This window comes from Peromyscus maniculatus, chromosome 8 (genome assembly GCF_049852395.1).
Source record: "Peromyscus maniculatus bairdii isolate BWxNUB_F1_BW_parent chromosome 8, HU_Pman_BW_mat_3.1, whole genome shotgun sequence".
NCBI classification, from domain to species: Eukaryota; Metazoa; Chordata; class Mammalia; order Rodentia; family Cricetidae; genus Peromyscus; species Peromyscus maniculatus.
Genome location: NC_134859.1, coordinates 14,724,755 through 14,750,475, shown reverse-complemented (window position 1 = coordinate 14,750,475; position 25,721 = coordinate 14,724,755). Strand labels below are relative to the sequence as shown.

General features: G+C 37.1%; 1 protein-coding gene across 4 annotated transcripts in view; it reads right to left on the bottom strand.

The window, feature by feature from the left end:
- Positions 1-25,721, bottom strand: part of Ranbp17 (RAN binding protein 17) — a 340,305-nt gene that overhangs the window by 242,733 nt on the left and 71,851 nt on the right. For all 4 annotated transcript variants that reach the window (XR_013053188.1, XR_006075264.2, XM_015997609.3 and 1 more), the window contains exon 14: positions 14,933-15,068. Coding sequence is in view for 2 of the 4 variants with exons in the window: in XM_015997609.3 (XP_015853095.2) it covers positions 14,933-15,068 (136 nt within the window). In the remaining 2 variants the exon portion in view is untranslated. The remainder of the gene's footprint in view (positions 1-14,932; positions 15,069-25,721) is intronic.

Below are 25,721 nucleotides of genomic sequence, written 5' to 3'. Positions count from 1 at the left end.
AGGAAAGAGTCACAACATTTGAGAATTTAGGCAATGGTTCATATTGTAATTTTCTAAAAAAAATATAAGAAAATTTACTTTAAAATAATTTTGCTTTTACAGTATACAACTTATATAATCATACACATTTTAGTTTCTTGGCCAGCAAAACGCAAATCTATTGACCTAAACATTCCCTTAGGGTTTTTACATATAATAGTCAAGTGGCCTTTTCCTCTACTTCCTTTCTCTAAATTTTAGGATAGAAGATTACAGCATTCTAACCAAAAGGAGCTAGAGGCAGTTACTCCAGTTATCCAGCCCTAACTCCCAAGTGATCAATCTTCAAGCAAGGGAGTCAAAGGTTCTGAAACTTTAGCGAGACTCAAAGTACCCAAGTGGCTTGCATGATCAACACACATACTCAGATCCTCTGAGCCACTACATCTATCTGCAGTAGAGCACTAGAATATGTGTTCAACAAGTTTCAACAAGGGACCTGGCTAATCTTTAACTTTGTAAACAGGTAAAAGGCAGTATGGAGATGTACGTAACACTTTGGTTGTCAACCTTTTTTCACATGTATTTATTTATTTAAAACACTGGGCAGTGATTATTTTGAAAGACAGTAGAGTAACATTTTCAATGATTATAAAATGCTTTCCTGCTTTCTTCTTTGAGTGTCTCATTTCTTTCTTTTCTTCCAAATTATTAGTTTGTTTTGTTGTAAAACTGATGAAAGGAAGTGGCGTAACTCAATGCAATCACCCAAAAGAGCAACACATAGTAGTGTTATTTTACTGATAAGGAAAACAAAGGTAGAGAGGGTTAGCTTGACAGATACTGTTGATGAAAAGTGTAATTCATGATTACTGCTCATCAATAGATAATTAGAAAAGCAAAAAGGATGAACAAGAGAAACACAAATTAAATGTAAGCACCAAAAATGAGAAGATGAACTGGGTGTGGCAGTGCACACCTTTGGTCCTAGCAGAGGCAGAGGGAGACGGATCCCTGTGAGTTTGAGGCCGGCTTGGTCTACAGAGCAAGTTCTAGGACAGCCAGGGCTATTATACAAAGAAACTCTGTCTCAAAAAAAAAAAAAAAAAAAAAAAAACCACAAAGAGAGAGAAAATGTACAGATCTGAAATAACAATAAATTTAATGAGGTCCTAGGAAACACTTAAGATTATCTGGCTTTAATTCACAATTCTAGGTTGTACTGGGACAGAGACAACATGAACTCAGATCAACTGATAACCTCACTACCACCCCTTACCCAAAGACATACTATTCCAAATTGTTTGCCAAACAAAGGGGAAAATAACTTTATGATAAATTAGATAGTCTTTAGCATAGTTTGAAAATTACTTTAAATGTCCTGAAGATTAGATTACATGCAATCCCTTGAAAGACAATCCTATGATAATTGAAATGTTCAGGGACAGAATTTCTTTAAGTCCTTTCTTATTACCAATAACAGCAACTTTTGATTTTGGAGCTTCTACACCACACTAAATGTTATGCTAGGGACCTGCCCTATTTTACTTAATCATCATAACACCAAGTATCACTGCAACTGATGGGCAAGGCAGTGTATACGCAGGCAAAGTAATGAATTTCCCCAGAATAGCAAAAGCTACTAAGGGCCTAAAGCTGCCTTGAGGTCTATTACACTAAAACCCAAGCTGCTTCCCCCACAGTAATACTGTATCTGTATTCTAAATAGGCAAATCCTTTCTTAACTAGACTGTTGAAAACAACCTTATTTGGGGTAAGAGAAAGACTCATAAGTGAAGTTTCTAGAATACATAGCTTTTAGTCCTCCACACTGACTAGCACTAGATAAGGTGACTGACTAGGTTTTACAATTGCAACATTGAGTTCTTTCTAAACCCAAGCAAAACAAATAATCATCCTTATTTATTACAATATATGACAGAGGTTATCTGCAGTCCTCATTATGCTGCTTTCCTAAACTCTAACTGCTAAACTTAAATGAGAGGCATTTGGTGCAATCTGAAAAATATTCAGTTCAATTAAAAGTAATTGATGCATGGTGAAATAATTCTTCCCAAAGCTGCTGTAAAATCTTCAAAAAAATAAAGCTACTTAATAATTTTCATCTCCTACAGGCTAGAGAGAAGCATTATTGCATATTAAAAATTGGAGTGTAGTTTTCCCAGAGGTAAAAGAAAGTTATTAAAACAACCTATTTATTGTTGATATAACTATCCATTTGTGCCACACAAAAAGTAACAAATTTCAGTACATTAAAAGAAAAGCTAATTAAGGTATAATTAGTATTTTCTGTATTTTGATAATTAGGGGTTAGTTGGCTATTCCTTTTCACATTTCTATTTGATGCACTCGACAAAGGCTTTAATGAGGAACTAACGCTATTGAATCCCTCATGGCAGAGGAGTTTAGTGACCACTACTACATTACTTTCATTTATCACTGCCTCTTTACCTATAAATTAATCTAGCCCTGTAGCTATGTTGATCTACTTTATATCAATTTCTTCATCCATATCAGCTGAATATGTATGGCATTAACCTCATTTGCTAGTTGAGAAAAGCAGAATTAAAATGAGATCTAATTTCTCGTGCACAGCACAATTTCAAAACTGCCTGCTAATTTCCACCACCTGTCAGTGTGAAAAGCCTTTACTTTCTTGTAATTAAATAAAACAGTATATTTTTTAGCAGCTTTGAAAAATGCTAATCTTTCAAAAGTGTTCAGTGATCATTAATCATTAGGACAGTAAAAATCATTTTCAGAATGCTCATCTAACCTTTGTTTAAGCAAAACAAAAATTTAGTCTATTCACAGGAAAGAAAGAAAATTAAATGTAACAGACTTAAAGTATTCTATTTCACTCTACTGAAGTTTGTATTTATTTACCACAGTAGTAAGAAGTCTCTCATAAGTTAGAGATAGCTAGTATGATGAAATAAGCAGAAATTAAAAAAAGCACATTTTCCTGAAATGAGTAGGAATAACTGCACATTGTAGCCGTTTATGTGATGTAGAAGCTACATTTATAAGACTTTGAATACAGAATATGTGGGGAATAATTACTGACAATATTTTTTAATGTATTTAATACCTGACCATCATATTGCAAATTAAATTGTGTCAGCTGAACAAAGCCAGAACTCTTCAGACTTAGACAATCATCTTCAGCACTTCTAGTTGGACGTTACTGAATTTCCTAGGAATATGTAAGTAGAAGGTGAACTTTAAAAAACAACAGAACAGAAAGGTGGTGTTAGAAGAACTCACTGCTCTAACCCGGGAAACAGCATGATCACCTTGACTGTCTGTCTTTTTGCTAACACTTGAGCTTTTGTCATTTGTAGCACTGTAACACTACTAAATATATGTATGTTAATCGCCTGCAACTTGGCTCAATCTTCCCACAGTTCTCAAGAAGCTGGATTTGTTAGCCTTTCTTCTTGTATACTAAACAAAAGCACGGACTAGAAATAAACATCACATGTAGTTGAGGAAGAAATAAAGACAAGCCACGCAAATATGGCATTAAAATGTTTATATAATATCAAACTGTTGTACTAAGCATGCTCATCATTCAGAGTAATGACTCAGACTAGTATCCCATGCAAACACCTGCTCTATCTACCATGGCCCAAATGACCAGGCAGTAGTACATAAATGTTTAGTAACTAATACCAGAGCTTCTAATTTTTAAGAAAATATAATTAAAGTTAGATAATGCATAATATTCCTCACTGAGGTATGTAGGGAATATTTGACACTATATGATTGCTGTCTTGAAGCATAGATTCCTTTTGGAGAATCTTACTTGCAAATTAATAGTTAATCTGACTTTCTTTATTTTGCCGGTTAAGTAAGAATCAATTCATCATAATATTATTAGTATTAGGTACTCAAGATTCAAAGAAGAGTAAACAAAGCTGTGACATGATTCTTACAGATGGCGGCTTCAGGGTTTCTGTAGCACACACAAGATTCATTCTTACCTGGATTCCCTTCAGCAGCCTACTCGAAAGGATTATAAGCAAGAGAAAACAACTACATTCAGAGATGCAACACTCATACTCTGATACATTTCTAGTAGGTATTCAGATCTGCCTATGGCTCTATCATGGAAAAAAAAAAGTTAGAGATAAATTCACATTTGACTTTCCTTTAAGCAACTGGAATATTTTTAAAAGCAGAATCCTACCCAAAATTTCAAAACTGAAAGTTTCCTATTTCCATCTTATCAGCTGGTCCACAATGTATTTAGCAGTCTCTGAATTTTAAACAATACCTATTATTGCCTCAGAAGAAAAGATTATCAAATAAATGGAAAGATCATGAACTGTGGGTATAATTTCAATGATGGATTTTTTCTGAGGGAAAAGATCATATACCATGCACCCCATCTTCTGACTGTGAGGAAAGGCTCTCCTCTGCATAATTTCTATAAGATCAAATTACAACCAATGTATGGGAATAATAAGGAATATAAAATTTATTAACTATCTCTTTTATAATACATGATTTTTAGTGCTGAAAATGATTTAAGGATACATCTCAGTTAATACAATACCTGACAATTCATTTATTATATTTTACTACTTCAATTTCTGAGACCTATTTAAGAAATTCTAACATCTTAAGTTATGATAAATAAATAGAAAACAGGACACTTAGGGGTCCGCTGCAGAAGAAATTGTCATTTCTACCTTACTTAGAAAAATTAACTATCAGCAAAGTATAAATACCAGAAAGAATACAAAAAGACATTTGTAATATAAGATTGTGTGTGTGTGTGTATATGTGTATGTGTATATATATATATATATATATATATATATATAGAGAGAGAGAGAGAGAGAGAGAGAGAGAGAGAGCTAACTTCTTTATAATTTATCCATAGTTCTCAACAACTTATGAATATTTAACATTTTAATCATTAAAAATAAATTTTAAATGAGAACAAAGCATAGATTAAAACATTGTGAATAGTCAAAATTTTACCAACATCCGTTTAGGTGAAAGTGTGTTTCCAGAGAGATATGACTGTATGATTCACATAGGAATGGGTATCAAATGATAGCATATTTAATGGCATGACAAATAGTAAAGTCAACTCATAAAAGAATCCAGTATCTGTTTTTCCAATTTGCATCTTATATTTCTCCAATGCATATCATAATCTCAGTTACCCATGCTGCTAAAACTTCAACTCGGGCTGATTCCCTACACTTTCCTGCTTAATGCTTAATGTTCTTCCATCAACATCTATATGCACTTAAGGAGTTAATACTTCAAAGTAACTCAGTTATTCCATTCATATAGTAAAGATATTTTAAAAACAAACAATGTAGGCCTTTAGCTTGCTTCCTAAACATTTTTGAAGGTTATGGAATGAATACATGACTACTGAAAGAACAAATCTCTGAGTAATAACACAATTCTGTAAACCAATGAATTATAAGTACTACTATCTACCAAGAAAGAAAAAATAGGTCAAGTAATATACAAAAAAAAATAATAAAATTGAAGCAATCTGACAACATACCAGAAATCAACTTTGAAAAGTTTTAAAACACTTAAAAGTTCTCCAAAGTCATTCAGCATTATTTGCTAATAATCAAGCTTCAAAATGTCATTTTAATTGTCACAGGTACTTTGCCCTACAATGTGCACAATATGCTTGTTTCACTAGGATGTTTAAAATACTGTTTAAAATGTTGTAAAATTGCTACTTAATTCTATTTTTCATAAAAATTATGTGTCAAACACAAACATAAATTTTACTAACAAGCCAAATATATAGAAATATCTACAAACAGCAGTTAATTTACTATTTCCATACTGGCTCACACATGTGTGTAACAGTCTCTAAGTTACTAGTATGCTTTTCTCCTTCATTAGTCAAGCGCTTTCCTACTCGATTTAACAGTGACTGTTAGCAGTGTAAGGTAGGAGGGCCTGACAACTGCAGGGAGAGAATGCCATCTGCTGCTCTGCCTGTGTACTCAACAGCAGGAAAAACTAACTCCGGACAATGAAAAGAACCATTGCCCCAAACCCTTTAGACAGCCATACACAGAAAAATAGGATTCCTGGATTTATTGCAGGCAATTTGAAAAGGTATCAACAAGCACTACTTTGTTAATGCAAATCCTAAGTTATTCCACAGATTTATAAGGATATAATATACTGATAAATCACTACTTCATGTTTACAAAAATAGTTTTTACTTAAATACTGAGAAACAAAGGTCCAAAAGGGCAGAATGCTTGCCTAGTCTTAAAGTGTTATTTCTTACTTATAAGCTCTGATAACCTGTCTATGACTATGATCTACACAAAAAGTGATCATATAATTTATCCTCCAAATAGGGATGACTTCTGAGAACAGAAAATGAGACTATTAATAACATTAACAAGTGCCAGAATGTAAATCTTTGATGAATTTTGAGTGTATGGCACCCCCCAACTTAGAAATCAGTAACTTGACTTCCCTCCCTCTGTAACCAGAATCTGCCCAGTGCCTTGACAACCTTCTAAAAAAGCAAAGTGAAATTCTTCATAGGTGGTGTAGCTGTCCAGCCCCATTCACTGAATAGCTCTCTTCTCATTTAATTGTCATCGGCATTCTTGTCAAAACTCAGGAGCTATACATGAACACCCACTTTACATATATGCTATTCCTGAGCGTGTGCCACACTGTCTTCATTGTTGCTGTATAGAAAGTTTCAAATTAAAGCATGGCCCTTTCTGGGTTATTCTGTTCCACAAGTGTCTTAGTTATTCTGGGTCCTTTTAATCTAGTGAATGCTAGGATATGTGTGCCAATTCCTGCCAACAAGAAAACCAAGACTTTGGCAGACAATATGCTCAATGCATAGATCAACTTGTAAAAAGCTCCTTCTCACCAACATTGTTTCCTAATACAAGATCAATGGATCTTCTTTCCCATTGTAAGGGATCCTTTAATTTATTTCAACAATGGTTTTTTAGTTTTCAGATTATAAACTTTATACTTCTTTTGTTACATATTTATTATAGTTTTGATATCATCTTAAAAATAGGATGTTTGCGAGCCGGGCGTGGTGGCGCATGCCTTTAATCCCAGCACTCGGGAGGCAGAGCCAGGCGGATCTCTGTGAGTTCGAGGCCAGCCTGGGCTACCAAGTGAGCTCCAGGAAAGGCGCAAAGCTACACAGAGAAACCCTGTCTCGAAAAAAAAAAAAAAATAGGATGTTTGCTTTTTTTTGGTTGATTCAAGTATATGTAAATTGAACAGTTTTTTTCTTTTTCCTCTCTCTCTCTCTCTCTCTCTCTCTCTCTCTCTCTCTCTCTCTCTCTCTCTCTCTCTGTCTCTCTCTCTCTCTGTCTGTCTGTCTGTCTGTCTGTCTGTCTGTCTTTCTGAGGTAGTAGTATTTTGCTGGGTGGGCACAATTCAACCCAGAATTTGCTATGAAATCCATGCTGGCCTCAAATTTGTGATCCTCCTGCCTCAGACTCTTAAAGGCATAAACCACACCATGATGGGCTCAAATATTTTTTGAATTCTCTTTTTATATAGTTACTGATATTATTATATACTGAACACTTACTAATGTAATTAGTTCCAATGGGTCCTTATGAATTTTTTAATATATAAGGACATGTTATTTACTAACAGGGATAGTTTCGTTTCTTCTCCCTAGCCCACATGCCTTTTATTTCTATTTATTTCTTAATTTCCCTGGCCAGAATCTGCATCCCATTTAAGAGAAGTCCAAATAGTAGCCATCATGGTCTTCTTCTTGACCTTACAAGGTGTTGGATTCTTTTGCCAATTTTTTTTTTTTTAAATTTTAGTCTTTTTTCCACATTTATATAGGAATGTGAGCTTTTCAAGATTGTTCTTTTCCAAAGTTGCTTTGGTTGTCCACTGTTTAGTAGAATTCACTAGGGGATGATGTGAGTCTGCATTCTCTGTAGGCAACCTTTGATTCCTGACACATCCTCATGAGCTGTTATTACATGTCTACTCAAGGTTCTGTATCTTAATGAGTCACTTTCAGGAATCTGTCTTTAAGGAACTGGGCCATGTCACCCAAGTTCTCTAATTCATTTGCCATCAGCTGCTCACAGTATTCCATTATAAACTCATTTCTTCTTTAAGATCAGCAGTAACAGCAACTATTTCATTCTTCATTTCCGAGTTCTGAGTCCCCTCCTTCCTCTCTTCCTCTTGACAAACCACCTCAAAGTTTGTTGGCCCTAAAAGCAACTACTGCTGCTACGACTACTACTTGGGGCTTTGAATATTTTTTTTTTTAAGATTTATTTATTTATTATGTATACAGTGTTCTGCCTGCATGTTTTGTCTGCAGGCCAGAAGAGGGCATCAGATCTCATTACAGATGACTGTGAGCCACCATGTGGTTGCTGGGAATTGAACTCAGGACCTTTGGAAGAACAGCCAGTGCTCTTAACCGCTGAGCTATCTCTCCAGCCCCCCGGGGCTTTGAATATTTTATTCACTTTGTTACTACAATTATGTGGGGCTTTGATTCTCTTGTTTTAAAATCATTTCAGCCAGGCGGTGGTGGCACATGCCTTTAATCCCAGAATTCAGTAGGCAGAGGCAGGTGAATCTCTGTGAGTTCGAGGCCAGCCTGGTCTACAGAATAAGTTCCAGGACAGGCTCCAAAGCTACACAGAAAAATTCTGTCTCAAAGAAACCCAAAAACAAACAATCAAAAAAAATCTCCATTTCATTTATTTCTATCTTTGCCTTCATTACTTCCTTTCTTCTTTCAATTTAATTTCTTTTATTTTTTTTCAAATGTGATAGGGCAGCTGATTTGAGATCTCTTTTCTTTCCAAGATACTGGAACCATGTATCCTCAGGCTCCTTCACCACCATGTCCAGCTCTTTTCTTTTTATTTATTTCATTTATTTACTTATTTTTAGAGATAGGGTCTCACTATGTAGCTTTGGCTGACCTGGAACTTGCTTTGTAGATAAGGTTTGTCTGAAAAGCACAGCTAGCTGCTTGGCTCTATCTCCCAATTACTGGGATTAAAAGTGTGCTCCAAAACCCACAGCCCTAGCTCTTTTTAACATAGGTATTTATAGCTATAAACTGGTCTTCATTACTACTTTAATTGCATTTTTATACATTTTGTTATATTTTCATTTTAATTCATCTGTAAGTATTTTAGATTTCTCTCTGATGGCTGAAACCCAGTGGGGCCTTGAGTTTGAACCTTAGCAACAAAGATGATAGATAGATAGATAGATAGATAGATAGATAGATAGATAGATAGATAGATAGACAGATGGATAGAGTGATTGATTCCTTTGTGTTTAGTGAACATTCTTTGCTTATTTCAGTCACTTCAAATGTGTTAAGTTTTTTGTTAAATTGTATAGTAATGTGGTCACTTGAGAAGAATGTATGTTCTGGTATTTAGGAGTAGAATAATCTATAGATGTCTTCTGGTATATCTAGTTTATACTGGTATTCAAGTGAATTACTTTGTTCTATTACTGAATGTGCTATTATGTCCTTGATGTTGGATTCACCAGTAGTCAGAAATATATAAAAGAAAGTTCACTGCTTATGTTCTACTTCAATTCATAAGTGGATATTTTATAATTATTTTACTTTCTTTCCTGTACCTTCTTTCAATTAAAAACTTACCGAAGGACTGGTGAGACAGTTCACTCAGTAAAGTATTTGCCTCATAAACACAAGGACCTGACTTTGATGCCCAGAACCCCATATACAAGCAAGGTGTGCATTTATATGTAATCCTAACAATGGAGGGGTGGAGCCAGGACGATAGCTGGGCCTCGTAAGCCAGCCAATCTAACCTAATAAGTGAGTTCCAGGATATGTGACAGACTTTGTCTCCAAAAAGCAAGGTGGGCAGCAAATGAGAAATGACACCTGAGGTGGGCCTCATATACTTGGTCTTAATACACAGTAGGCAGAGATTTGCAGTCACTGCATATTGAGTATAAACAGGCAAGAAAAAAAGAAACAGCAACATTTCCAGCACCAAACATGTCAGAGTGGAATCAAGTGTCCAAAGGAGAGGTTGTAAAGTGGACAACGGTCGACCACTAGAGAAGCTCATCCTGTAAATAATGAGAACTACTAAAGAAATACGCATAGGGGAAAGAATGTGTTTCCCAAAGACTGGCAAACTGTGAAGCCTGCAAGAGGAATGATAAAAACATACCTAACTTGTTCAGAAAGGAAAATAAATTGTTATAATACTTATGAAGACAACTGCACAATCTAATAAAGCTAGAGACATATGCATTCTACAATCGAGCATTTGCTTCTGTGGTTTTTTTTTAAAGCTTGTATAAATGCAGTAAGAGATAAGAACAAGTATATTTACTAAAAGATGTTTTGCAGAATTGAAAAACTGGAAATAGCACACATTATCAACAGGAATAAATGAGTATATAATGTCACAGTAATGCACTGTATACCATTCAAGTGCAATAAATACATCTGTATGCCTCATGAATAAATCTCAAAAACAGAACTTATCAAAGCAGGCAAGTTCCTGCAGGTCCCACTGGCAGATTACTTCTATATAAAGTTAATCACATTGTATTTTGTATACAAATACACAGAAACATGAACAAACGACTCACAGACGGCAATAACACAAAATTTATGACAGTTGTTACTTTTGAGCAAAATGTGATTAAAAATAACAATGAAAACAGCAACAGGGTCAATGTTTAATGTAAAGTATATAGGTATGAAGCAGAGAAAACAAAGCATTGAGACCTGACCAAGATGGATACCAGGCATGGGGAAGTTCGATACACTTCCCTCTCATTTTCCGTGAAGATTCCACAGTAGCCGTGTGGATAATGGAACATGGTGGGGGCGGGTGGGAGAGCAGCAAGGAGGAGAACAATGAAGACGCTTTCCCGTCAGTGGGAGCAGTGACAGTGCAGATGGGAGGGGGAGGCAGGAGGAAAGGGTGGATGTCACATACACAGAAGAGAAAACCAGCAAAAGCGGGAGGCGGAGCAGATACAAGAAGTACAATGGCAACATTCTGAGCTCAGTGTAATTCTTCCGGAATATCAGAAAGCAAAAGAGGTTTTTACAACAGAGTTCCTGTGTGGAAGAGCTTGTTCAAGGTCCCAATGGACAGGCGAGGCAAAGTCGATGGCAGCACAGGCTTTAGATAAGGCATCCAATCAAATACGGATCCAAAATACACAAACAGATTTATTCAAACATTCAAAGCCTCACTTCCCATGTTTATAAAATGAAAACTGTTAACAAAATAACTATTTCCATACTGGTTTTATGAGAAACAATTCTTGTTAGGTTCTGAACAAAGAATCTGAGAGACTAACTGTTCAATAAATGACCAGCTTGATTTACGGCTTCTTTTTCACTCACAAGACGTGGTTCTTTTTGTTTATTTGCTTTGTTTGAGACAGGGTTTCTCTGTGTAACCCCTGGCATCCTGGAACTCGTTCTGTAGACCAGGCTGGCCTCAAACTCAGAGATCTGCCTGCCTCTGCCTCCTGAGAGCTGAAATTAAAGGCGTGCGCCACCACGTCCCAGCACAGCCCACAGTTCTAACACATATATCATTTATGACTCTTTGGTGGGTGAACCCACCTTGGTATCCGAACTATTTATTTATATGTTTTCTATAAGTTTTTAGAGAAATCGCTCAGTGGTTAGCATCACTTGCTGCTCTCCCACAGGACCTGTGTTCGGCCTGGCACCCACATCAGGTGATTCACAATCACTTCTAACTCCAGCTGGAGGAGGAGCTGGCACTGCTGGCTTCCATGACCACCTACATTAGTATTTCATGTCCACAAAAATATACATGTAATTTCAAAAAATTAAACCTATCTTTTAGGAAAATTATCAAGATTCTTAAAACCATACCTTACCTAAAAATATGGCTGACAAATTTCACATAAGTCAGTATCATTTCCCAATATCAAACCTATCACCTGGGAGTACTAAGCTTGAGTTATAGGCCCATCTTCTGTCTAACTCTACAAAAAGCATATATTTAAGTTAGTAGAAAGTATATAAGCTATACGCCAGGACAATAGGGGTTCTGACAATAATTAAGGTAGAAATAGAACTAACCCAAATTATAGTTTACATTTTGCTAACAAGTATAATGCAACATAATGGTAAAATAGGAGACATACACAAACAAACTTACAATTTGGGCACTAAGAAGGAGAAATATTGATAAGAAGCCTAAGACATTGATATGACATGTAGGGACTTTCTTTTTTAACAGTCTTTTAATTCTGCTTTACTTTTTACTTATTTAATTGGACACACAAAAGTATACATAATGTATTGGTAGGGACTTCTTAAAAACAAGGTACTATCTATCCACTTACTTTTCTGAGACGGGGTCTCAGTGAACCTGGAGCTGCCTACCCATTTTGAAAACTTGAATGGCTGGCCAGCAAGCCAAGAACTACCCACCCGTCTCTGTCTTAGAAGCTTTCTGCATTTTTAAGGTTATAGGTATATGCTGCCATACTCAGCTTTTACAGAGGTGTTGGGGATCACAAATCAGGTCATTATGCTTGCTCACCAAGCACTTTTACCTTTGAGCTGTTTCCCCAGCTCTGTTCTGAATATTTCTGATCTACGATTGGCTGAATTCAGCTGCAAAAGCCAGGACATTGAGGGCTGGTCACATACAGTACTTATTAAATGTCCTAAGCTCTGTTGCAGTAGCAACAACACCAGCCTTCCTGGTCTGCTAGTGGCAGTGCAAACAACTCTGGAAAGAAGAACAAACAGCAAACTGAGAACTCCACCAAGACCCATCAACAGACAAGCCAGACACAAGAAACGGGAAGCTCGGCCTCACACTGGTATTAGTCAAGAGGAATTTAATGGTTTGCGTCTAAAACTGTTTTTCTAAGGCTTCCATAAGGGGGCTTGATTGATAGCTGAGAGCTGTTTGAGAGGTGACTGGATCATAAAGGCCTCTAACTTTACAATGGATTGATATATTATTAATTCATAGCTGAATACACTATCAGAAATAAGGCCTGGTTGGAAGAAGTATTTTTGGAGGTGGTGATTCTCAAAAGGAACTTGTGCTGGGCTTTTCCTAAGATGAATAGCTCTGTCTACTAGGCCTTCTTGTTGTCACAATTGTCCTCACCACAGACCCAAAAAAGTGGCTCAGTGCACAGAACGGAAACTTCTGCAACTAAAAGCCCAAATATTCTTGAAGTTGTTTTTCTTGGAAACTGACTTACAAATCAGTTTTTAAGGTATTTACAAATACCTTAAAATCATCTAGGATTAAATAGTTCTGATAAACAGGATAAAGTGCAGGCACCAAAAATATTAAATTAAAAGAAGCAGTGATTTCTCTTACCAGTCTGATGACATGTAGATCTTTTCCTAATATGTAAAGGAAATTAATCTATCACTCACTTTTTTCATAAGGACCTTACATTAAAAGCTCACATATGTGTATGTATGTATATATGTGTAAGTTTTGTAAACAAAAACTTTGAAGAAAACTCAAATCTCACCTATCTAAAACAATCAGTCTCTTTTATATTTTTCCCCAAGCACTTTAAGGAGAACAATAAGAAAGCTTTCCCTTCCACATTATATGGTTCTGACTGAGGATTTAAGCCAAATAAACCTGGTAGTAGTAATCCTGTATATATTTTGTCTTAGTAACTACCTTAAACAGCTATTCTTACTCTTTTTTCTTCCTAACTATGTCATTTGATGGTAGTTAAATTCCAATAAAATTCTAAATGTAAATAAAATGTCATATATATTCAAGAAAGAAAACATCAAATTGTAACACTTCCTTAAAAGGTAAAGAAAATTTTACCTGAAATGTTATCATAAAGGATAATCAGTCTTTTTTTCTTTTCCTGCCCTTTTGTCCCCCACCCCCTTTTCAGTACCATTTAAACCCAGGGCCTTATGCTAAGCAAGTGCTTTACCCTCATACTATGTTCCTAGCACCATAAAACAGTCTTAGAGTAAAATAATGTTTTGCAACTAGTAAATAATATTTTGTGGTATTTGCATATAACCTACACAGATCTTCCCTGATATTTTAAATCTTCTCTAGATCACATACAGTATGTACAATCTATTTCTTTGTACTTGGTACTATGTATTTATAACTTGGATTTTAATTTTTTAATGAAGACCTAGTGTATGTACAAGAGTTATAGTAATCTCAACATGATTTTAGGAAAGGTTGACAAGAAAAATAGTCAAAACATGTTTAATACAAATGTAATGTTATTTTCAATGCACAGTTGGTTGAACCCATGGATACAGAATCCATAAATACAGAAGGACATGTATACTCCTAAGTATTCCCTTAGGACTCACATAAACAAACTCAATAATCTTTTATTATGTTTCTAAATGAATTTATTTAAAACTTGCTGATGCTAACCTTTCAATTATCACATTACAAGTCTCCCAACATTATGGTGATTTAAATGCTGTCTGTTTGGTATACATCTAAATTCTCTAGCCCATACGATTTAGCATGTAAAAATGCCAAGGAATGACTAGAATAGGAAATCACTTAAATGTCAGAACCTCCCCAACTTCAGAACTTTTAAAACAGCAAATCTTGTTTCTAACCTTGAAGTATGAAAGATGTTATCTATTAAGGTGTATTTGTAATCCAAAGTATTTAATAACTATCCACATAAAAATATTCATTATTCCTTTAGAGAAAATGATAAATGTATGTATAAAACAAGTAAATTAATTTTACATTGTGCTTCAATATCAATTCAACAGATGAATTCAGCTATCAATTACATGTCTGTGGTAGAGTTACACAATATCTCTATCACTCACCTCCCACCTGGTATGTGTATATACCCATGATCATCCCCAGTAATACATTAAAGCTTTAGGACAGTAAAAACCTACCTTTGAGGTTCTTTGAAGTTGATCACCAACATATGTTTTACGAAACTGATCCAAAAACCACAGAATTGCAAGTTCTATTTTTTCATTGGTGCAGCGAGGCAATCTGGTATCCATTAAAGATATAAGCTGAAAAACGCTTTCCATGAAGGAAAAAAAAAAGCTTTAATACAAATTCTCAAAGAAACAATATTAAGGTATTTATTATAAACATATAATCACTCTAAAAAGTGAGAAAATACAAAAGCATGTCCAGAAACTGTTATTTTAATCACCTGAAACCTCTGTAAGACACAACTGATCTATATCCTCCTAGTCTTTATATATAAATATAAATCTCCTACAGGTGAGCATATACAAACTATTCCACTAAAGGTTATATATAGATGCATGACATATACATATAGAGAGAGATAAAAGTAAGTATTCTTGTATTTTTAAAGGATATTAAATGTACAGTTATGTACTTTGTATTTCTAAATATTTCAAAATCATGACTCAATAAAAGCAATTTATAGCAAGCCAACAGCAAACATCAAATTAAATGGAGAGAAACTCAAAGCGATACCACTAAATTCAGGAACAAGACAAGGCTGTCCACTCTCCCCATATTTATTCAATATAGTACTAGAAGTTCTAGCTAGAGCAATAAGACAACAAAAGGAGATCAAAGGGATACAAATTGGCAAGGAAGAAGTCAAACTTTCACTATTTGCAGATGATATGATAGTATACATAAGTGACCCCAAAAACTCTACCAGGGAACTTCTACAGCTGATAAACTCCTTCAGTAAAGTGGCAGGATACAAGATCAACTCAAAAAAATCAGTAGCCCTCCTATACACAAATGATAAAAGGGCTGAGAAAGAAGTCAGAGAAACATCACCCTTTACAATAGCCACAAATAATATAAAATACCTTGGGATAACACTAACTAAACAAGTGAAAGACCTTTTTGATAAGAACTTTAAATCTCAGCCGGGCGGTGGTGGCGCACGCCTTTAATCCCAGCACTTGGGAGGCAGAGCCAGGCGGATCTCTGTGAGTTCGAGGCCAGCTTGGGCTACCAAGTGAGTTCCAGGAAAGGCGCAAAGCTACACAGAGAAACCCTGTCTCAAAAAACCAAAAAAAAAAAAAAAAAAAAAGAACTTTAAATCTCTAAAGAAAGAAATTGAAGAAGATATCAGAAAATGGAAGGATCTCCCATGCTCATGGATAGGTAGGATTAACATAGTAAAAATGGCAATCTTACCAAAAGCAATCTACAGATTCAATGCAATCCCCATCAAAATCCCAAACAATTCTTCACAGACTTGGAGAGAAAAATACTCAATTTTATATGGAAAAACAAAAGACCCAGGATAGCTAAAAGAATCCTATACGATAAAGCAACCCTTGGAGGCATCACCATCCCGGACCTCAAACTCTACTATAGAGCTATAGTAATAAAAACAGCTTGGTACTGGTATAAAAACCAACATACGGACCAATGGAATCGAATTGAAGACCCTGACATTAATCCATGCACATATGAACACCTGGTTTTTGACAAAGGAGCCAAAACTATACAATGGAAAAAAGGAAGTATCTTCAACAAATGGTGCTGGCATAACTGGATGTCAATATGTAAAAGATTACAAATAGATCCATATCTGTCACCATGCACAAAACTCAAGTCCAAGTGGATCAAAGACCTGAACATAAATCCAGTTACACTAAACTTAATAGAAAAGAAAATAGGAAGCACTCTTGAACGCATTGGCACCGGAGACCATTTCCTAAATAAAACACCGACAGCACAGACCCTGAGCACAACCATTAATAAATGGGACCTCTCGAAACTGAGAAGCTTTTGCAGGGCAAAAGACACAGTCAATAAGACAAAAAGACAGCCAACAGATTGGGAAAAGATCTTCACCAACCCCACATCTGACAGAGGATTGATCTCCACAATATATAAAGAACTCAAGAAACTAGACATCAAAGCACTGAACAGTCCAATTTAAAAATGGGCTAAAGAGCTAAACAGAGAATTCACAAAACAAGAACTACAAATGGCTGAAAGACATTTAAAGAAATGCTCAACATCCTTAATCATCAGAGAAATGCAAATCAAAACGACTCTGAGATACCACCTTACACCTGTTAGAATGGCTATGATCAAAAACACCAATGACAAGCAATGTTGGAGAGGATGTGGAGCAAAGGGAACACTCCTCCACTGTTGGTGGGAATGTAAACTTGTACAGCCACTGTGGAAATCAGTATGTCGGTTTCTCAGAAAATTAGGAATCAAACTACCTCAAGACCCAGCCATCCCACTCTTGGGCATATACCCAAGGAATGCTGATTCATACCATAAAGATACATGCTCAGCTATGTTCATAGCAGCACTATTTGTAATAGCCAGAACCTGGAAACAACCTAGATGCCCATCAACGGAAGAATGGATGAAAAAAATGTGGTCCATATACACAATGGAGTACTACTCAGCAGAGAAAAACAATGAAAGCATGAAATTTGCAGGCAAATGGATGGAACTAGAAAAAATCATCCTGAGTGAGGTAACCCAAACCCAGAAAGACAGTTATGGTATGTACTCACTCACTGGTGGACTCTAGATATAAAATAAAGAACAATCAGACCACAACCCATAGAACCATAGAGGCTATATATATATATATATATATATATATATATATGTATATATATATATATATATATATATATATATAGCATGGAGGTCCCTAGGACGACTGTGGCATATAATAAATTTCAGTTTTACTCAATTATTAAAAAAAAATAGCCAAATGAATGGAAACACATGAACTATGAACCAAAGGCTGAGGGGCTCCCAGCTGGATCAGGCCCTCTGAATAGGTGAGACAGTTGATTGGCTTGATCAGTTTGGGAGGCACCTAGGCAGTGGGACTAAGTCCTGTGCTCATTGCATGAGTTGGCTGTTTGAAACCTGGAACTTATGCAGGGACACTTGGCTTAGTCTGGGAGGAAGGGACTGGACCTCCCTGGACTGAGTCTACCAAGTTGATCACAGTCCTCAGGGGAGGACTTGTCCTGGAGGAGGTGGGAATGGAGGGTGGGCTGGGGGTAAGGGGAGGGCATGGGAGCGGGGAGAATAGGGGAACCCATGGCTGATATGTAGAACTGAATGGTATTGTAAAATAAAAAATATGTATCACAAAAAAAAAAGAAAAAAAATAATCAAATTGAGGGCTGAAATCAATGAAATAGAAAAGAGAACAATACAAAAAAATCAATGAAACAAAGAGTTGGTTCTTTGAAAAAATCAACAAGATAGACAAACCCCTAGCGAAATTAACCAAAAGGCAAAGAGAGAGCACCCAAATTAACAAAATCAGAAATGAAAAGGGAGACATAACAACAGACAATGAGGAAATCTAGAGAATCATCAGATCATACTTCAAAAACCTGTAGTCCACAAAAATGGAAAACCAGGAAGAAATGGACAATTTTCTGGATAAATACCACATACCAAAATTAATTCAAGACCAGATTAAAAAAAAATCATGACTCAATTCTTTAAAATTAAGATCATATCTATGAAGTTATATTCAGTATTCTATAAATGATTAAAATTTTACCTAAAACATGAAAATATTGCCAAAATATTTTAAGAAAATCAAGCTCTGTGTGTGTACAAGATGTGGTACTGGAGGTTGAACTTTAGGCTCATGTACATACTAGACAAGCATTCCACAATTTATATCCCCTTTTTTGCTTTTCATTTGAAACACAGTCTCATTAAGTTGCCTAAGCTGGTTTGAATTCACTCTGTAGCCTAAGCAGGCCTCCAACTTGTGACATTCCTGAGTAGCTGGGACTATATACAGAAGTGCATTACCAGACTCATTTCAATCATTTTCAATACCAAACTATTATTAACTATTATTAGCTGTCACACAATGATGAATTTTCAACTGATTATTATTATTATTTAAAAACATTATCATCAGCAAATTGTAAGTGAATGGGAAATTAGGGCAAATTTCTTAACTCTTACTTCTTTATAATATACCATTGCATTTTCAATGAAGACATCCTTGAACATTGCATACTTTTATGAAAATTTCCTAGTGGGACATTGTTAAGTACCTTGCATTAACACAATCAATACATGATGTCAGTGGAGGAGGGGGTAGTACTTGGTTTGGTGTGGTTGAGGCAGTGTTCCACTGTATAACCTAAGCTGGCTTTGTATACACAGAAATCCTACCTCAGCCTCCCAAGTGACAGGACTATAGATGTTCACCACCAAGCCCAACCTAGTAAAATATATGACTTTTTTCTTACAAGATGAAATATTGATGCCTTGCCTAGCCCTGATCCATCTTGTTCATTCTATGTATGCAACATACTTGACTATGTAAAAATACATTTTATACATATACATTACACAGATACATGTAATATTCATCACCAGATTCAATCTTATGTTTTAAATTAATTTTATAAAAAGTATGGAAGAACTTAAATAAGTTCAAATAACTTCATTAACTAAGTTACCTCATTAAGTAATTTTTAGTTGTTGGTTTTATGGAGATAGGGTCTCACTCTGTAGCCCTGGCTGGCGTGGAACTTACTATATAGAATGGTTTCGAACTCACAGAGATCCACCTGGTTCTGCCTCGTAAGTGCTGGGATTAAAGGTATACGCCATCACACTAGGTCTTCATTAAAAAATTAAAATCCAAGTTATAAATACATAGTACCAAGTACAAAGAAATGGATTCTGGAAAATTGTTTTGGATAACCTTGGAAATCCAATTTAATAAGTATCCATTAAACCAATAAAAAAAACTATGTTAAGTATATATTAGGTAATCAAAATACAAAAATGAGAAAGATACAGATATAGCCCCATCCTACAGAAATTCACAAATAATACATTTAACATATAGAATACAATTAACATATAGAAAAATGAATGCCAAGTTGGATAACGTAAGAAATGCTATAAAAAATTAACAAGGAGCTGGGCGGCAGTGGCCCACACCTTTAATTCCAGCACTTGGGAGGCAGAGCCAGGTGGATCTCTGTGAGTTCGGAGGCCAGCCTGGTCCTCAAGAGCAAGAAGTTCCAGGAAAGGTGCAAGGAGCTACACAAAGAAACCCTGTCTCGGAACACCCCCCCCCCCCAAAAAAAAAATTTTTTTTTAAACAAGCAATTTATAAAGAGAACAACAAAAAATTGCTTGTTTAAAAAAAAATTTTTTTTTTTGGGGGGGGGGGGTGTTCCGAGACAGGGTTTCTTTGTGTAGCTTTGCACCTTTCCTGGAACTCGCTTTGTGGACCAGGCTGGCCTCGAACTCACAGAAATCCGCCTGCCTCTGCCTCCCGAGTGCTGGGATTAAAGGCATGCACCACCACTGCCTGGGTTGTTCAAGAATTTTTAAATGGAGGCTGGAGAGATAGCTCCGTAGTTAAAAACAATAACTTCTCTTCCAGAGGAGCTATTTCTAGCACCCACATGGCAGCAACTGTCTGTAAGTCCAGTTCTAGGGGAGTCAGTCACCTTCTGGGCATCCACGCGATGAACAGACATATTTGCAGGCAAAACACCCATATGCAAAATAAAAGTTTAAATTTTTTTTTAAAATGTTCAATATAGGGATTCAACAACCAGTGACAAGAGACAAAGTAATAAGAAAGGCAGGAAGTTGGGTATGGTGGCTCACACCTTTAATCTCAGCACTTGGGAGGCAGAGGCAGACAGATCTTTGTGAGTTCTAGCCTGGTCTAGAGTTACATAGAGAAATCCTGTCTCCAGAAAGAGAGAGAGAGAGAGAGAGAGAGAGAGAGAGAGAGAGAGAGAGAGAGAGAGAGAGAGAGAAGAGAGAAGAGAGAAGAGAGAAGAGAGAAGAGAGAGAGAGAGAAGAGAGAAGAGAGAAGAGAGAAGAGAGAAGAGAGAAGAGAGAAGAGAGAAGAGAGAAGAGAGAAGAGAGAAGAGAGAAGAGAGAAGAGAGAAGAGAGAAGAGAGAAGAGAGAAGAGAGAAGAGGAGAAGAGAGAAGAGAGAAGAGAGAAGAAGAGAGAAGAGAGAAGAGAGAAGAGAGAAGAAAGAAAGAAAGAGAGAGAGAGAAAGAGAGAGAGAGAAAGGAGAGAGAGAGAGAGAGAGAGAGAGAGAGAGAGAGAGAGAGAGAGAGAGAGAGAGGAGGAGGAAGGAAGGAAGGAAGGAAGAAAGGAAGAAAGAAAGAAGAAAGAAAGAAAGAAAGAAAAGAAAGAAAGAAAGAAAGAAAGAGGGAATGAGGGAGGGAGAGAGAGAAGGAGACAGACACGGAGATATAGAGAAATGGGGAGGTGGGAGGAAGAGAGGGAAAGAGAGAGAGAGGGAGGGAGGGAAAGAGAGAGAGAAAGAAAGGAAGGAAGGAAGGAAGGAAGGAAGGAAGGAAGGAAGGAAGGAAGGAAGGAAGGAAGGAAGGAAGGAAGGAAGGAAGGAAGGAAGGAAGAGGACCAAAATTAAGTAAGGTAGAGCCTGATAAGTCATGTTGATAAAAAAAAAACAACAACAACAACAACAACAAAAAGCCATTTAAAAAAAAAAAAAACAAAGCATGAATGCAACAGAGGTCACCTTCCTTCTGAGGAGAGAACTGTCAGCAGAAGGGTGTTAAAGTGCAGAGCACGGAAGCCTGTAGCCCCGAGAACTACAGTCCAAAGAAGCACTGTCAGCAGCAGCCTGCCAATAACTGCAAATGCGCCAGTGGACAGTCGCCGGTGATGTCAGCTCCTGACAGAAAACTTAGAAAACTTGGAGAGAAGGCCTTCCCTCTGCACAGTCACCTCTGTGAACAATTCTTGAATAATATTTGAGGACCAGCCTTAATAGTATGCTTCCCAGGGGCTCAGGAGATAAAACCATGAACGGCGAAGACTATTTTTGGGAAATAGAATCTCAGCACACCAAGCTCTTAGTCCAATCATTTATTCTTCCAAATCTTCTTCTCTGTCTTCCCGTGCTCTGGGAGTCCCGGTATATATACACTTACAAGCAGTAATTCCTTGGCAGTGTAAAGCCAGGCTTCCAGGGTCAAACAGAGGGGTGATAAGAATCACATAGAGGGACAGTAATTGTTAATTATTATTTGCAACCCAAAAGGGAAGTGACTAATGGGGAATTGAATAAAAGCTAAATTTGGGTAATATCTAAGAAGTGGGATCTTATGTGCTCAACTATAATCTTAAGCGTGATTGGTAGAAAATGTTAAGAATCTGTAAGTTGCTAGGTCAATGGGAGAAAATAAAACTGCCTTCTTTTTTCCTGTGGCTCCTATCTGTCCAAGCTATCTGCCATTTTTCTGCAGGGTAGGGGAAGGTGTGCTCAGTCGCTAGGCAGCCTGTGTAAAGCTAGATGCCACTGGTGATAGTTAAAGGGAGATCTGGAACTAGAGGTAAGATTTGGGGAAGGAGGAAGTTAAGCTTAATTGGCACATCCGCCAGGCCTTCTCAGGTAGTCTGGACGCGTAAGTCTGTTCTTAGAAGAGTACAGAGGTATCTATGATAAGGTAATTTCCTCTGTCTGGGGATGGACCTGGCCGGATGCTGCCAATGATGATAATTACAGGGAGGCTTGAACTGGGGTTCTGGCTATGCTTAGCTATCAGTGCAGAAAGTTATCTAAATATTCTTAGAAGTGGTTACGTGAAGAGTTAGAAGTCTATAAAGTTAGTAAGGCTATAAGAAAAGGAGGGCCGAGCTAAATTGTGCGAAGCTATTACTTAAGGTCCACCTGACCTAGGCGGTGTCTCTGTGTGGTATTTACCTTAAATCAGGAGACTAGCATATGGTGGTCTGGACTGTTATTTCTGTTAGTCCTTGAATGTGGCTAAGGGAGATAGCTGATTCCAGTGCTGAAAGGGGAAAAATGGATGGTTTGAGGAGAAGGAAGCCTTTCCTGAGGCTGTTCTCCAAATACCTTGAATTTATTATGTCCAAAGAGTGATCAGTCCACACTGTTAGCAATTCTTAGGGAAAAGTCAATTGAGAAAACTATGAAGGCACACATGATTTTCATAACAGAAGACAGCTGATATATAACAAGCCAAATAACACCAAAAGCTCCTTGGAATTTGGCTTCCTCTGAAGGAATTCCTTCATCCCTTCAGGTAGTGGTTTTGCCATAACCAGCTGAGTTCTTATAATATATTCCTGCGGCCCGTAGCAAATAATCTCCTGACATCAGGCAGGGAGAAAAAGACAAAACTAAGAGAGATACAGGAAAGCTGGAAACGTTTTCACGAATAGATGCAGACTGCCAAAGAGGAACTGGACAACATGCCACTTTGGGGAAAGCAGCTGCCTATGTGCTCTGAATGCTAGTGCATTCCTTATTCTTATTTGCCTAGAGGCACATGAGGTAGCCCAAACTACCTCAATCTGGGGAAGCATTTTGTGTGTGTGTGTGTGTGTGTGTGTGTGTGTGTGTGTGTGTGTGTGTGTGTGTGTGTGTGTAGACAGACTATAGTCACTGCAGAAGACTAAAGGCCCTCAGAAAGACACTGCTGAGTTCTCAGGGAAGCCAGCTGCTCCAGAAGCTCTGGAAAGACATCGTGAAGGCCCAGTCCTGCTAACCACTGAGTGAGTGTCCACTCCAACATCTACCATCTGGCTCTTCTGAATTTGAGTGTGCTGTGTTCGGAAAGACACTCTGCACAGAGAAGCAATAGGAAGACCAGATCAACATCAGAGGCTCAAGAAAAGCTAAAGTGGTTATGGGGACCGCTGATCAGGAGCACCAGATCAAACGAATGACACAGAGTTTGGCTCCAAGAATGGCAGAGAATAGATGTACAACAAAGTGGTACAAACCTCAAACAATTGGAGTTTAGGCCAAGTGGAGAGTTCGAGAGAAATGTGACATGAACAAGAAGACCTTTTGTAGTGGAGAGCAGGATAGATTTAAGGAAATCTCTGACACGTGAGATCAAGACCTATGAATGGGACATATAGCTACAGGAGATGCTACAGGCATAAACAGAAGTGCCATTCAGCCTAGACTCTACCAATATAATGCCAGATGGAACTTTGGGATTTGGTGCCATCACGTGAAGGAATGGTCATGTTGCTGCAATGGAAGGAGTTGCAGCAGGTGGAACTCCTCCTGTATGGAATGTGCAAGAGCTAAATTTGCTACAAACATTGCCAGTAATAAAACTACAGTGACTAGTTCCCCAAAACCCTTAAAAGAAGGACTCTTTTGGAACTAGCCAGAATTCTACTGCTCTAGGAAACAAAGGGAAGAGTCAAACTTAACAATTCGGTCTCTGGGTGTATTGTTAGAATAATCTGGGGGAGGAAGAACTTTCCTCCAGTCTTAATGGGGTTAAGGGGCTGAGACACAACAACAAAACAAGCTCAGTTTATCGTATTACTCTTGATCATTTTTGTCCATCATATTTTGTTTTCTTATTCTTATACCCCTCAATACCAGAGACAAACCATAAATACCACACAACTTAAACACCCCCCCCCTCATGACCCAAACTTATTCTTACATTGACTTTCAGATCAAAATTCAAGAAATGTCCATGAGGTCATAGATAAGTGCAGATATAATTCTGCTATATCCCAGACTATTACCCATTCATGTCTTAAGAAAGACATTTTTTAGAATGTTACTTTAGTATACCTTTTAAATGTCTTGTGTTAACTTGCTTCCATTATTTTTCTTGGTTAAGAACAACTTAGAATAACCTTTTATGTCTATAATGGTGGCCTTTCTCAACTTTCCATGATAGGCTTCCACAATTTTGGAAACAGAGATGCTATACTAAATGTACCTCTTACCCTTACCTTATATAGTTTCATAGTGTATTTGTTATTTGGATACTGTCTTAGTTAGGGTTTCTATTGCTGAGAAGAGACACCATGACCACAGCAACTCTTATAAAGGAAAACATTTACTTGGGTGGCTTACAGTTTCAGAGGTTTAGTCCATTACCATCCTGTGGGACATGGTAGCATGCAGGCAGACATGGTGCTGGAGAAGGAGCTGAGAGTCCTACGCATCATGATCCAAAGGCAACAGGAAGTGATATGAGACACTGGGTGTATCTTGAGCATAGGAAACCTTAAAGCCCACCCGAAAAGTGGCACAATTCCTCCAACAAGGCCACACCTCTTCCAAAACGCCACACCTCCTAATAGTGCCACTCCCTATGAGTTTATGAGGGCCGATTACATTCAAACCACCACAGGTACTATGGTTTACTTGTCCCTGATACCTTAAATATGAAGGTTTTTCCCCCCTGAGAAATGGAGCCGTTATGCAGCATCAACTTATTAAAACACACTTTAAACCTTGGGAAAATACCAATGGAACACTATTCCTGAACATAAACAAAGCAATGAAATAATGAGATCTGGATTTTTAGAATGATTGCTTGGCTGCAGAGAGGAAGCAGAGTCCATTCTAAAGTTATACCACTAGTCTAGGTAAAAGATGAAAGCACAAAAGAAAAAGGTAGATTTTCTGGAATAACTACAAAGTGGCTTAGCACTCGAGTATGTGGAAACTAGAAAGAAAAATGAAGGGAAAGATGAGACTGACCCTTCAGACACAGGCTTGGGCAACTCGGTGGTCAGAGATTAGACATAGGAAGACTAAGGGCTAAAGAAGGCAGAAGAAGTCATCCACTTGCAGATACATGCAGGGTGAAACATTCTTGTGAAACAGTTTTCAGTAGATCTTTGAAAGTTGGAAGACAAGAATTACTGAAATGAGAAACTGTGAGCAATGTTGGGAGTTCACTGGAAC